Source organism: Panthera onca, chromosome B3, assembly GCF_046562875.1.
Source record: "Panthera onca isolate mPanOnc1 chromosome B3, mPanOnc1 haplotype 2, whole genome shotgun sequence".
In the NCBI taxonomy this organism is placed as follows: Eukaryota; Metazoa; Chordata; class Mammalia; order Carnivora; family Felidae; genus Panthera; species Panthera onca.
The window spans coordinates 37,986,122-37,999,569 of NC_138344.1; the positions used below are offsets into that span (position 1 = coordinate 37,986,122).

Consider the following 13,448-nt stretch of genomic DNA (forward strand, 5'->3'; position numbering starts at 1 on the left):
GGGGACGAAGCAGTCATTGGGTTGCGGAGCTGACATGCTTCCTTGGCATACGCCTTTCTTCCGTTCTCTTGAATCTTGTCCCTGACTTGCCGTGTGGGACTGTCGGGGAAAGAAGTTCGCGAAAGAAGCAAGAAGTAAATCGGAGTGGCAGGAGAATTGGTGGCTATGTGTACCCGTTTCTCAAACAGGGCAAGAGATTTATACGTGCACTTAAAGCCGGGGGAAAGGTTCGTACTTGCTCCTGGAACTGGGTTGACGTTTAACTTCTCGTCCGAAAACACTACAGATTACTATTTTAAGCTGTGAGACCAAGTTTGTGGCAACAGACTGGCAATTCATCATCTCGTGTTTGTCTCTTAAACAATGATGTACTGCAGCTCCACCAGGTGGCTGCCAACAGCGGGAAGGAGACAGGCCAGCATCCACCAGGCAGAGGGAGAACTGCTCTTGACTTCATTTGTGCATTGTTTTGACTACATCAAAATTCATTTTAGTGAAGGGCAAAGAAGGGGAAAAAAAAAAAAAACACAACATTGTGGGTTTCTCTAGGAAGTCTGGCAAAAAGCCAAACAGCAACAAAAACCAAAACACAATCACTGTAACTCACTTATAACATATAAATACCCAAAACCCATAGACAGTTTTCGGATGGGTGAATTGTGCTTCAGGCTCGTATATTCTGATGCCTTTGTTCTGGCTATTATTTTTGGTTTTCATAAAAAAGTGGGAGATACTGTAAGCCCATAGGTTAGTTTGGGCTTGTGACCATTAGACACGTGAGTGTGATCTAGCTCAGATCCTGAATATCACCAGTATTGCATCACAGTGTAGTAGGGAAAAGTGCTGGTGACCTGAGTTTCGTTTTAGGCTCTTCTCCCTTAGGCAAGTGGCTCCTCCTCCCCCTCCCCCTCCCCCTCCCCCTCCCCCTCCCCCTCCCCCTCCCTTTTTTTTGGTCCTCAGTTTTCCCATCTGTGAAATGAGTAAACGGTACTGGCTCATCTCCAGAAACTCTTAGTCATGTGCATAAGCATTTGAGCAATTCTTGTTTTAATGTGGAAAAGAATAAACTTGTTAGACGTTTGAAACCAAATAGAAAAGACAAGTAAGTGAGAAAAGCCATATTTAGTGTAGACATTTACATTTTTAAAATTAAAGTGTACATTATGAGATTGATGACAAAAAGAATGAGACCGTTCACTTTTCTCTAGTTGTGAGATGGCACAGGTATGATGATAAAGTCCATATTCAGCCTCTCTGAAAGTATCTGATTGGACATAAAATGTTACAAATGAAAGAATCTGATAAGTGGATTGAGCCATCAAGTTATTCCAGGGAGCACAAGGAATAAGGAAACACACACACCCAGCTAGGAAAACACTGACAGGTGAAATTCATTTTCCCAGCCTATCGGTTCTGTTCTCATCCAGGTGTAGAGAAAAGAGAAATTGCTTCTTTCTGTGTGTTCGGTAAATATCTTAATCACTTGCAAATCAGAGAAGAGACAAAACTAAAATTTTAAGGGGCGCCTGGGTGGCTTGGTCGGTTGAGCGTCCGACTTCGGCTCAGGTCATGATCTCACGGTCCGTGAGTTCGAGCCCCGCGTCGGGCTCTGTGCTGACAGCTCAGAACCTGGAGCCTGTTTCAGATTCTGTGTCCCTCTCTCTCTCTGCCCCTCCCCTGTTCATCTCTGTCTCTCTCTGTCTCAGAAATAAATAAACGTTTAAAAAAAAAAAAAAAAAAAAACCTAAAATTTTAAGAGCTCTGAGAAGCACATGGGTCTGTTGTCTTGTGCTCTATGCATCGATTAATAAAACGAACCACGCTTAATGGATCCCAATGTCCTAAATTGCAGTCAGTAAGGAGGTGACCCCTTAATTGATTTTATTTTTCCAGGTTAGTTGAAGACTGTGATTTCAAAAGCCCATAGCTGAAATTTTATTCCAGTTTTTAACAAGACAAGCGGTGTAGGAAATCTCAAGAACCGCTTGTGGTGACAGCAGGAGTTCTGGTCCCACTCTTTGTCCTTTGCCCCATAACACGTGGAAACAGTATTTTACTCTCTGTATTCCCTACTTAAAAAAAAAAAAAAAAGTTAATTTGTTCGTTATTTAAAAAAAAATGCCCATGAATGAAGAAAACAGATTCCATATGGTAGCTCCTCCTACCCTTAAAAAATCAGTTTATACAATTTTTGCTACTCCCCTTGGTTTAGTTTGCTTTCTTCCATATGTGCTTTTATCGGCATATTGCCGGACCACCTGCTTGGAGTTAGGAAGATTAGCTTTGAATGCAACATAGACTTTGATCTAGGAGGTTTGGTGTTTTTTTTTTTTTTTCTTTTTCTGTGAGACACTTACATGAAAACAGAATCTTTGATTTTTACACTTTATCTGTTCTTCCTGCTCATTTCCTACCTGAACTTGTCATAATGCTCCATGGAGGACTTGCAGCTGGCTGCTAAGGAATTGCTTGATAATTCATGAACGATTACTTTATGTAGAAATTAAGCAGCAAGAAATGTCGATTTCTTGAACAGACAAGACAAATTCAGATTTTCAAATATTGGCATAGACCTATGGTAATTTACAAGTAACAATTCTGGTTGCAGTGAAAAATTTTAGAAAGTTAGTTTCACAGTGTGTGCCATATGTCAAATGTAGTCTTAAATTTATTTTAAGTTTAGTTATTTTAATTTTTTTTTAAAAAAGGAGGCGTTTTATTTTCAGACCGTTTCCTCCTAATAACCACACGAAGATAGTTTACCAGTGAAAAGCATGCATATATGCACGTACATGCTTTGTAAGTTACTATACATTAATCCTAGCAGTCTTTTGGACTACATAATTTCCCCAGATCTTTTTGTTTGAGCAAAAACTATGGCAGTGTTTCAAATACATAATCTTAGCTCTGGAACTGAAAATTTAGCTTCTAGTTTTCTATGTCCTGCTAACTGTGAGTTTGAGGAATATTTTATAAAATAACATTCATCTTACTTTGCATTGAAAAGGAGTTTGTGGCCATTTTGCCATATATTCTCTTTTTTTAAAAAACAAAGTCACTTTTTTAAAATGTTTATTTATTTTTGAAAGAGAGACAGAGCATGAGTGGAGGAGGGGCAGAGAGAGAGGGAGACACAGAATCCGAAGCAGGCTCCAGGTTCTGAGCTGTCAGCACAGAGCCTGACGTGGGGCTCAAACTCCTGAACCGTGAGATCATGACCTGAGTCGAAGTTGGATGCCCAACCGACTGAGCCACCCAGGCACCCCTAAAGTCACTCTTTTTTAAAGTTTATTTTGAGAGAGAGTGAGAGAGAGAGGGAGGGCACGAGGGAGAGTGGGGGGAGGGGCAGAGAAAGAAAGAGAATCCCAAGCAGGCTCTGTGCTGTTAGTGTGGAGCCCTGCTGGGACTTGATCTCATGAACTGTGAGATCATGACCTGAGCTCAAATCAAGAGTCAGGCACTTAACCGACTGAGCCACCCAGACACCCGCCATACCTTCTTATAAGAACCCAATTTTAGTGGCATGTTATTTTACCTCTTTAAACTTACTTTCCACATAAAACATAGGTTGTGGGTATGGATGTGAGAGATGGGAGGTTAGGGTAGGACAGTTTCTAATGTTTTCCACTTCTGAATACGTTACGGCATTACGGAAGCAAACTGCTCAGTGGTTCCATGTCCTCATCTATATTTGTTCATCGTTGATTTGGCTTTTACTGTAAGAATTTCATTAGTTATAGCCGCACTGCACATGGGTTTCTGAAAGATTTAGTTACATCCTAAATAAATTTGCTTGGCTGTTATGTCTTTAAATGATGCCAAAAGTGTCTTTATCGAACAAAAATTTGAGTTGGCTTTCGAAGAATCTGAACAAGGCTGAATATAAATGGAATTGGGGTCATTTATCAGAATCCATTCTTTTCTATCTTTAGTTGAATTAATGTGTAAGCATTTGGCCCAAGGAATATGTGTAGCTTTTATTTTATTAATGGTTTAGCCTTACTGCTGTCTTCCTTTCAGCTTGCGGTAAGTACACAATAGTTCCAGATTCCTGAAGATTCTTGTAATTCTGCCTCTCACAAGAAGTATGTAGGCAATAAAATAAACGTAAGCTGTTCTTTCTTTTCTGCTTGCTTTTTTCTGGGTGTTTGGCTAAATAGCTCTTTTGTTGCCTGCTGTCTGACCTAATCACAATCGTTCTTGTGTTCTTAAAAGAGCCCATGAGTTCGATTATGCCACCATTACTTTTACAATCAAATGATAGAGAAGGAAATACCCTGATAAATGGGGGGCTTTTTGAAATCTTTACCGAAAGAGAAGCAGCCAGAGTACCCCGTTAGTCTGATACTTTACCGTGAAACTTGACCAGTGTGTATCAGTTTGTGCACTTTCCATGCTAACGTTGTGTCCTTTTGTTCAGATATCCTTGGAGCAGAAGATCTTCTCGTGGAAGTGACTGCCGATGATGCCGTGAGGTTTTACCCCTGGACCATTGATAACAAATACTATTCGGCAGACATCAATCTGTGCGTGGTGCCAAACAAATGTCTCGTCACTGCCGAGGTGGCGGAGTCTGTCCAAGCGTTGGTGGTTTACTTTGACAGCACGCAAGTAAGCTTTGGTTTTCCAGGGACCTTGAGGAGGAAATTATTTTGTGCTCCCCCCCCCCCCCCCCACCTTTTCCATGAGGTCTCTTACTGTCTCTTTTTCTGGGTTGGTTGGTTTGTTTGTTTTTCCTCCCTCCAGAAATCTGGTCTTGATAGTGTTTCCTCCTGGCTTCCACTGGCAGAAGCATGGCTACCTGAGGTCATGATCTTGGTCTGTGACAGAGTGTGTGAAAATGGTAAGGCGTGCCAACGGGGCTACGGTTGGTACATACAGTTGCTGTGCCTTGGGAAGCAGAGTACTTTTGTTCTCTTAACTTAGTATATCTCCTGTGATTTTATTACTGTATAGAACTATTTTCAGCTATTTCTCTTTGGAATCTTGTAATATTTACATTTTATTTTTTATGAACGGACACTTGGGGTTTGAGATACCATCTTTTTTGTTTTAAATGTTTATTTTTGAAAGAGAGAGAGACAGAGACACACACAGAGTGCGAGTGGGGGAAGGGCAGAGAGAGAGGGAGACACAGAATCTGAAGCAGGCCCCAGGCTGCAAGCTGTCAAGCTTTGAACCCACGAACCGTGAGATCATGACCTTAGCCGAAGTCAGATACTTAACCGACTAAGCTACCCAGGCACCCCGAGAAATCATCTTCTTTACATTACTTTATTTTGGGTGCCTTTAGAATAACCTTGACATTAAGGGCAGCACTGAGATTTGTGGAGAGTATTGCAGCAATATTCTGTTTGAAAAGTTTTTTTACTTATGAAGATTCTTTTGCATGTTAGGTGTAAACCGACAAAAAGCTCAAGAATGGTGTATCAGACATGGCTTTGAATTGGTAGAGCTTAGTCCGGAAGAGCTGCCGGAGGAGGATGGTAAGTATTTATGGATCGGGAGAAACATGGCGTTTGGATTCGGAGATGAGGGAGCATTTTAATTTGGGGAAGAAGAATTGAAGTGAAATTAAAAAAATATTTTTTCCTCAGCTGTTTGAAAAGATTTGTGCAAAACCCATTGATGTGGTCTTACTGGTAATCAAATAATCCATTTATTTGTCTTCACCATGCATGTTAGGACTTTTGAAATACTGTTCGTGTTTTTCTTACGGATGAAGACAGGATTTCTACCTTAAATCTCAGTCATTTCTCCAATCTCTTATACTTTCTCCACTGCCCAAAAAAAAAAAAAAAAAAAAAAAAAGAGGGTTTGACCTATATTCATAAATAGTTAATGTTCCTTATTTTGAATTCTTAATATCCTAAGGCTGAATTTCCAGGGACCTTAGGAAGGGCATGTCAGCCCTATTTTTATGTCTTTTGGACATTTGAAACCACAAATAGACCCAGAATCCCCACTCCTTTCCCCCCGGGGCAGCTTTTCACTTAACTGCCTTCCACTATACTCTGGACCTTTTGTTTCTTCCCACATCTCTCTTCCCCCCATTCATTCCTCTTCTTACCTTCTCTGCTTCCAAATATACTTGTGCTCCCTGCTGTGGGACCTACCAAGATAAGACAGGTTTTGGCCCACCAAAACCTCATAATCTAGTACAAGAGATAAACATATATGAACAATTGAATTACCAAGTGGAATATCATAAATATTTAAAAAAATATATATTGGTGCTGTGGTATTTCAGAGATGGGAGAGATCATTTCCGTTTAGAAATGTGAAGACTGTGTTGGCATCATGAACTCTGACCTCTCACTTGTTCCACGGGGAAGAAATGGAAAAGGTGCTGGGCTTGTAGTTAGGGAACCAGTTGGGGTGTAGCATCGAGAAGATGCCAGTTGTTACAAAAGATATTTTAAGGCACAACCAATATGGATTAAAGCACATAGATAGGATAGAAGTAATCATTACATGAAACCTACCTAATTTTTTTGAAAGGAATTAAGAAATATCTTTTTATATTCTGGCTTATTTAGAATTTTTCCAAAATGTTACCTTTGGAAATAAAACCGTGCCAGAGAAGAAGAGGACAAAAATGAAATAAAAAGGCTGATTTTTCTCCCTGTACGTTTTTAATAATAACTAAAAATGAACAAGTACAGTTTCTCTTCTCACATCTTTCCAGGTCCGCTAAAACTTGTGCCTTGTTTTGTGTATATGAACATGTACATAATTGCTTATTTCTGGCACTAGAATTTTCTCATCTTAGTGTTGCCCCTGAGAGTCAACATTTGAGTCATTTATTTAAATCTGTTTTTATTTTGTAATTTCTTCTCCCTTATACCACCACACATCTCCTTGCTCCTTGTCTGAACAATGCTCTTGCATTAATTTAGCTTAATATTAAAATAAACTTTTAACATATCATCTTTAGGTGAAGTGATGAAGTCCTCCCTAGAAGTTTTAAAAACAAACTGTATGCTTTGTATGCGTGTGTTCTAACCCCAGGTATGAGAATTCATGCTTGTTTGGATTAACTTTCATCTTCCTGGTTCTAGCTCTTTATTTCAGACCCTTTTTATGGATTCTGGTTCTGTCATCTGAGGTATTCTTCTTTTAAGAACAGAATTATTCATAGTGAAGATAAACCTGCCTTTTTATTTCCTCATTTAGACACGATGGCAATAAAATTCATCTTTGTATTTTCAGTTTAAGCCTCACCGTATTTGTTGGGTTTGTAGGTTGGTATCTTTTAAATGATTCATCCATCCATCAGTAGTTACTGAGTGCCTGGTGTCCTTCAGGCACCACATTAGCTGGTGGTTCCCGCCAGCCTTTGTTGGGGGGGAGGGGGGGGGGCGGCTATGCAGAGTGGTGTCAGCCCCACTTTTCTTTGAGAATGGCATATGTGATTTGCCCTTGATCAAATAGCTAACAAGTTACAGAGCCTGAGTTCAAATTCAGATCGTCTGACTTCTAATTCTGTGCCAGGTCAGGCCACTGGACACAGGTTCTACATGGATGGTGCCCTGTAAGCTCTTAGGAGACTTTGTCTTCCAACCACATGAAAACTTTTTCTGCCATTATTTTCCATACAGTCTTTCATGTTCAATTTCCATTGTACACAAATCTGCAAGCCAAGAATGTCATCTTCTTAGTATGCTAACCGGGATTATTGCCCTATTATTTTGAGTAGTATCAGTTAAATTCCAGAAGCAAGATAGTACGAATACTAAACCGGCAAAACTGAGTTGTTGGTTTTTATTTTTAATGACCCTTGCCTGTCTCCTACACTTACAGTAAATTTACTTCTCACCCTTAAACTGTGTCTCTCTGATAAGGAAATTGTTCTCCAAAACCTGTTATAAACAGTGATTGTATTCTGTGGTTCCCAGAAGAAGATAGGGCATTTACAGGATTTTATGGCATTACCAAGAGGACCTTTCCTGCCTTCAGGAAACTCATTCTCTATAAGTAACCAAAATTGGTATTTCTAGTGGTATGCCAGGATTGTGTAATTAACAGGAACTAACATTTTTAGGAGGATATGAGTGGATTCCATTGTGAGGTGATAGAGATGACTTTATCGTATAAACCTTTTATATTGTGCATTTATTTCATTGATTTAGTTTCACGGATATTCCTATTAGGAGCTCTGAGCTCTGCATTTATTTTTTCTTTATTACATAACTTACTGTGTGAAATACCAACTAAATAAGCAAGATAATAAGATAATCCACAGTTACACTTCCTTGGGGGATACACCCACACACACCCACACACACATATACGTACACACACATATATATACATACATACACACGTATTTATGTATGTGTGTATAAATGTTTGTATAAATGTATCTATTTCCCCTTCCTGATTAGATGACTTCCCAGAATCTACAGGAGTAAAGCGAATCATTCAAGCCTTGAATGCAAACGTCTGGTCCAATGTAGTGATGAAGAATGGTAAGTAACTTGGTACTAAAAGTCCTAAGGAGTTTTTTTCCTCTTGTTCCTTGTAGGTTTTAAATTATTTGGATATATGTGGGACCATGAGGATTACATGAAATTTGTAGATTTGTTCAATTTTAAGCCCCCAGTTGAAGGAAGAGCCAAAATAAGAATTTATAATATATGTTTGTTTATTTTTAATTTTTTTTGAGCATTTGTTTATTATTGAGAAACAGAGCATGAGCAGGGGAGGGGCAGAGAGAAGGGGAGACACAGAACCCGAAGCAGGCTCGAGGCTCTGTGCTGTCGTCACAGAGCCTGACGCGGGGCTCGAACTCACGAACTGGGAGATCATGACCTGAGCTGAAGTCGGACGCTCAGCCGACTGAGGCACCCAGGCGCCCCGCCTTTTTTTTATGATATATGTTTAATAGTTAATTCAGTGAGGATTTAAGAACCTAGAGCTTGCTTAAAATATGCCTAGCATTGTCTTTGGCTTTGAGAAATACCCCCAAAATTAGAAAACATGAACCCTATCCCTAAGAAGCTCATAGTCCGGCTGTGGGATCAAAGTGTGCACTTTTAACATGCTGGGTAATCAGGCGAGGCAGTCTTTGATGAGTGCAGAACGACTCATACAAGCAGTAAACACACGGAGGTCATAGATGTGGTCTTTGCGGTGGGCACGAGTATATAGATCTTCACGGTGAACGCAGGTCTCGGCAGTGGTGTTCTTGGGATGGTCCAGATTTGGGTTATTGAAGGGGAGAGTGACAAAAAGGGAGGAAGCATGGCATCAAGAGTAATGGTTGTATGTTCCAGGGTCACTTAGCAGTTGGAGCTAGCTTGGGAGAGAGACACCTGACTGCTAGTCAGGAGAATCTGGAGAATCTGGACTTTTTCCTATAGGAATTGGTGAGTCACTAGAGGTATTGTAACCAGAGTGACACAGAGAAGTTGGCATCTTTCAAAGGGTAATGCGATGGCGGTTGAAGCCGGTGGAGGCAGAGCCAGAGTGAGGAGGTGGGGCCTGGCCGTGGGGCGGGAAGCTGGACCCGAAATACAGTGTGAAGGGGGGGTAGGCTGCTTGGTGCGCGTTACCCTCTTACTGTGTGTATTAGTTTGCTCAGGCTGCGGTAACAAAGTACGGCAAGCGGGAAGCTTAGGACGACAGGTGTTTATGGTCTCACAGCTTTAGATGCCAGGTGTGTGAAACCAAGGAGTCAGCGGGGCCATGCTAGGGAAGGATCTTTTCGCTTCTCCCTTCTCGCGGTTTTTGGGCTTGTGACCGTCTCCCTGTGTGCCTGTCTGTGTGCAGATTTCTTTTTTGTGTAAGGACGATAGTCATATTGTGTTAATGGCACACCCTACTTCAGTGTGACGTCATCTTAACTAATTAATACTGCAAATAGGGTCACATGCGGAGGTGTTAGGAGTTAGAACTTCAGCATGTGAATTTGGTGAGGAATACAGTTCAACCCATAACTCAGTCCTTTAGGAATTGCTGATTGTGTGTTTCTGTCTTGTAGCACCTGGCTGTCTCAGCAAGTATGCTGTGGGAGGTGAAACACTACAGAAAGCGATGAGAAAAACCCCATTTACACTGAGCTCACCCCATCCACCCTGAGATACAAGAGTCAAGTGGAAGATCAGTTTTAAAAAGTTTTTTTTAATGTTTATTTATTTTTGAAGGAGAGAGAGAGAGAGAGAGAGCGAGCGAGCATGAGTGGGGGAGGGGCAGAGAGAGAGGGAGACAGAATCGGAAGCAGGCTCCAGGCTCTTTGCTGACAGCACAGAACCCGACTCGGGGCTCAAACTCATGAGCTGTGAGATCATGACCCAAGCCAAAGTCGGACGCCCAACTGACTGAGCCACACAGGTGCCCCAAGATCAGTTTTATAGAAGTAAAATATTTCATCTCTAGTTTTGGTTGACACTTGAGTGTTTGTTTTTTAAAGAAAATTTTTTTAACAGTTATTTATTATTGAGAGACAGAGACAGAGCATGAACATGGGAGGGGCAGAGAGAGAGGGAGACACAGAATCCGAAGCAGGCTCCAGGCTCTGAGCTGTCAGCACGGAGCCCGACGCGGGGCTCGAACACACAAACTGCAAGATCATGACCTGAGCCGAAGTCGGCCACTTAACCGACTGAGCCACCCAGGCGCCCCAGCACTTGAGTGTTAAGTGAGATCGGGGCCCTTTAGCTTGCCTGAGATATGACCTGACCCACGTCATCATCAGCGAAACTCCTTGTGGTATAGTAAGCTACTCCTTCCCCTTTTCTTCCCTTCTGTCCTTCCTCTTCCTCACTTTATTCTTCCTAGGGGGGATCCTAAAGTGTCTCTTGCATTGAATTGCAACGTAGATTTTATTCTTTTTCAGTAGCAGTCAAAATAAGGCCCGGGGTGCCTGGGTGGCTCAGGGTTAAGCGTCCAACTTCGGCTCAGGTTGTTTTAGACCCTAAACGATATTCTTTGGAGAAGTGCAGAGCAAAGAGGCATGCCACTGGTATTTCATGGCTCTTTGCTCTGAGTGTGTCTGCATTCTTCTTTTCTCCTCAGTGTTGGTACGCTGATTTGCCATTAACAAAAAACCAAACTATTGCCATCAGCTTAATTCCAAGATTAAGAGGATCCTGAACTATGTGGTATGAAGGAAACTTAACTGTCTTCTCTCTAGGAGGAGCCCTAGATATGGAAATGCAGTGACATTTGGACGCAACCCAGGTCTTAGGAAGCGTGAAGGTCACCCTTTGCGTAGCGCCACATCTTAGATTAGAGACTGAGCTCTGTGTGGTTGTGGGGTGGGACCTCTAACTCTTCCAGAGTGACCTACTTCCTGTGCTCTTTGCAGAGCCTCGCTTTGCTGGCGGTCTCCCTGCCCGGGGAGCTGCTCCTTCCTCCCAGCAGGCTTTTCTTGAATGTCTGCTAGCAGGTGCTCAGACTGGTTAATTTGTCTTTTGGGGACCTCCTCCTCTAGATTTCTTTCACTCCCCTCCTTTCTCTTTTTCTTCTTCTGTTTCTCTCTTAAAAAAATTACGGTTAATAAACGAAGCATAAAATTTACCACGTTAACCGTTTTTATGTATACAGTTCAGAGGCATTACTTATATTCTCGTTGTTATGCAGCCATTCCCACTCAAAGTTTTTGTTTGTTTGTTTGTTTTTGAGAAAGAGAGAGAGCAGGGGAGGGGCAGAGAGAGAGAGAGAGGGAGACAGGATCTGAAGCAGGCTCTGTGCTGACAGCAGAGCGCCCAAAGGGGGCTCGAACTCCCGAACCACGAGATCATGACCTGAGCCAAAGTCGGATGCTTAACTGAGCCACCAAGGCACTCCTCAAAGTTTTTTAAACCAAAAAAATTTTAAGTTGCAAAGTTGGTTGACAGAGAAAGACGTTAGAGGTCTTTGTCGTGGTCATCATCTTCTTCTTCTTCTTTTTTTTTTTTTACTGGGACTTCAGTTATTTTAATGAAGGAAGAAATGTTTACACAAGATTTTAGAGTATAGTAAGAGAGGTAGTGTGCCGAATTCCTTCCAAGGCTAGCTAAACACACCCTGATCCAAACCTCTAAAGATCGTTGCCGGTAAAGAAACTTTCTCGTTTGTGAACATAGATGCCATGATTTTAACGAAAATATTAGCACTTAACTAATACATAGCCTCATGCATTATTATATTGTAATGAAATCTCTCCTTTACTGCTGTTTCTCTAAAGAATCAAGTAGCAGTTTCCAGTCCTAACACTGCCACTCAGTTATGTGACCTTAGATCTCATTTTTTTTTCTGGGCTTTATTTTTAATCTGGAAAATGAGGTTGATCCCCATGCATGGCTCCCAGCTCTGGCTGCACATTTGAATCACCTGAGACTCTTTTACAAGCTGTGGCTCAGGCAAACCATTTATTTCAGAAGGGAGGGGCAGCTACAGTATATATTTTAAGTGCCTCAGGAATTAAAATATGCGGCCCTGGCTGACAACCACTGACATCCAGGATAGTCCTCTAGTGTGCTCCATCCACAGGAGTAAATTAGGCATTCTGACAGCAGCATTAGCCCGGACTGACTTGCTTTCTCCCATTCCTAAATCGTGGCGTATTTGCAAGTCAGTCCTCTGACATACAAAGCCAGAGGGAAAAGACAGGCTTGCCCAGCGTAGAGTCACCTAGAGGCAAAGGCAAAAATAGTGGGCACTGCCTTCCATACTTCCTTGGTACCTGTTTCTAGGAGGGGCTAGTGTTAGGACAAAGTCACCAGTGTTCGTATTGCATAAGCCTCCTTGAGATCCAAAAGAAAGAATAGCCTTTGTAAGTAGCCAATCGTCTAGGAGCATAAGTGAGATCCAAGGTGTACCTGAACCATTTGAGTTTTTCTTCTGTCAACCTCAAATCTCTCTCTGGTCCATAATTTAAATCCAATTTCAAGTTCATTCATGCATTAAAAAAAATATTTATTGGTGCACCTGGGTGGCTCAGTCGGTTAAGTGTCCGGCTTCAGCTCGGGTCATGATCTCGCGGTCTATGGGTTTGAGCCCCACCATCTGGCCCTGTGCTGACAGCTCGGAGCCTGGAGCCTGCTTCCGATTCTGTGTCTCCCTCTCTCTCTCTCTCTCTGCCCTTCCCCTGCTCATGCTCTGTCTCTTAAAAATGAATAAATGCTAAAAAAAATTTTTTTTAGGTATTTATTGTGTCTCGTGTGCCAGTTATTGTTTCGTGCACTTGGAATACATCAGTGAACAAAACACAAATTTGTGTCCTTGTGGAGTTTTCATTCAGGTGGGGGGCAGTAACCAATAGACAACACGATTAGTAAATTGCATGGCAGGTTAAGGAGGTGATAAGCCATATGGAAAAAATAATGAAGCAGGGCTGGGGATTGAGGTTGCCAGATAGACTGCAGTATTAAATTGGGTGGTCAAGGTTGGTCTCCTTGAGCGCTTGAGATTTGAGGAAGGAGATGAGATGCTGCACCAGGTGGCTATCTGGGAGCAGAACG

The 13,448-nt window shown here is 41.8% G+C and overlaps 1 protein-coding gene across 4 annotated transcripts in view; it reads left to right on the plus strand.

Annotated features, from left to right (window-relative positions):
- AAGAB (alpha and gamma adaptin binding protein) overlaps positions 1-13,448 on the plus strand; it is a 64,408-nt gene that overhangs the window by 25,110 nt on the left and 25,850 nt on the right. For all 4 annotated transcript variants that reach the window (XM_060621040.3, XM_060621038.3, XM_060621039.3 and 1 more), the window contains exons 2-5: positions 4,421-4,611; positions 4,747-4,843; positions 5,397-5,486; positions 8,388-8,471. In XM_060621040.3, the coding sequence (XP_060477023.1) occupies positions 4,810-4,843; positions 5,397-5,486; positions 8,388-8,471 (208 nt within the window). In that variant the 5' untranslated portion in view covers positions 4,421-4,611; positions 4,747-4,809. The remainder of the gene's footprint in view (positions 1-4,420; positions 4,612-4,746; positions 4,844-5,396; positions 5,487-8,387; positions 8,472-13,448) is intronic.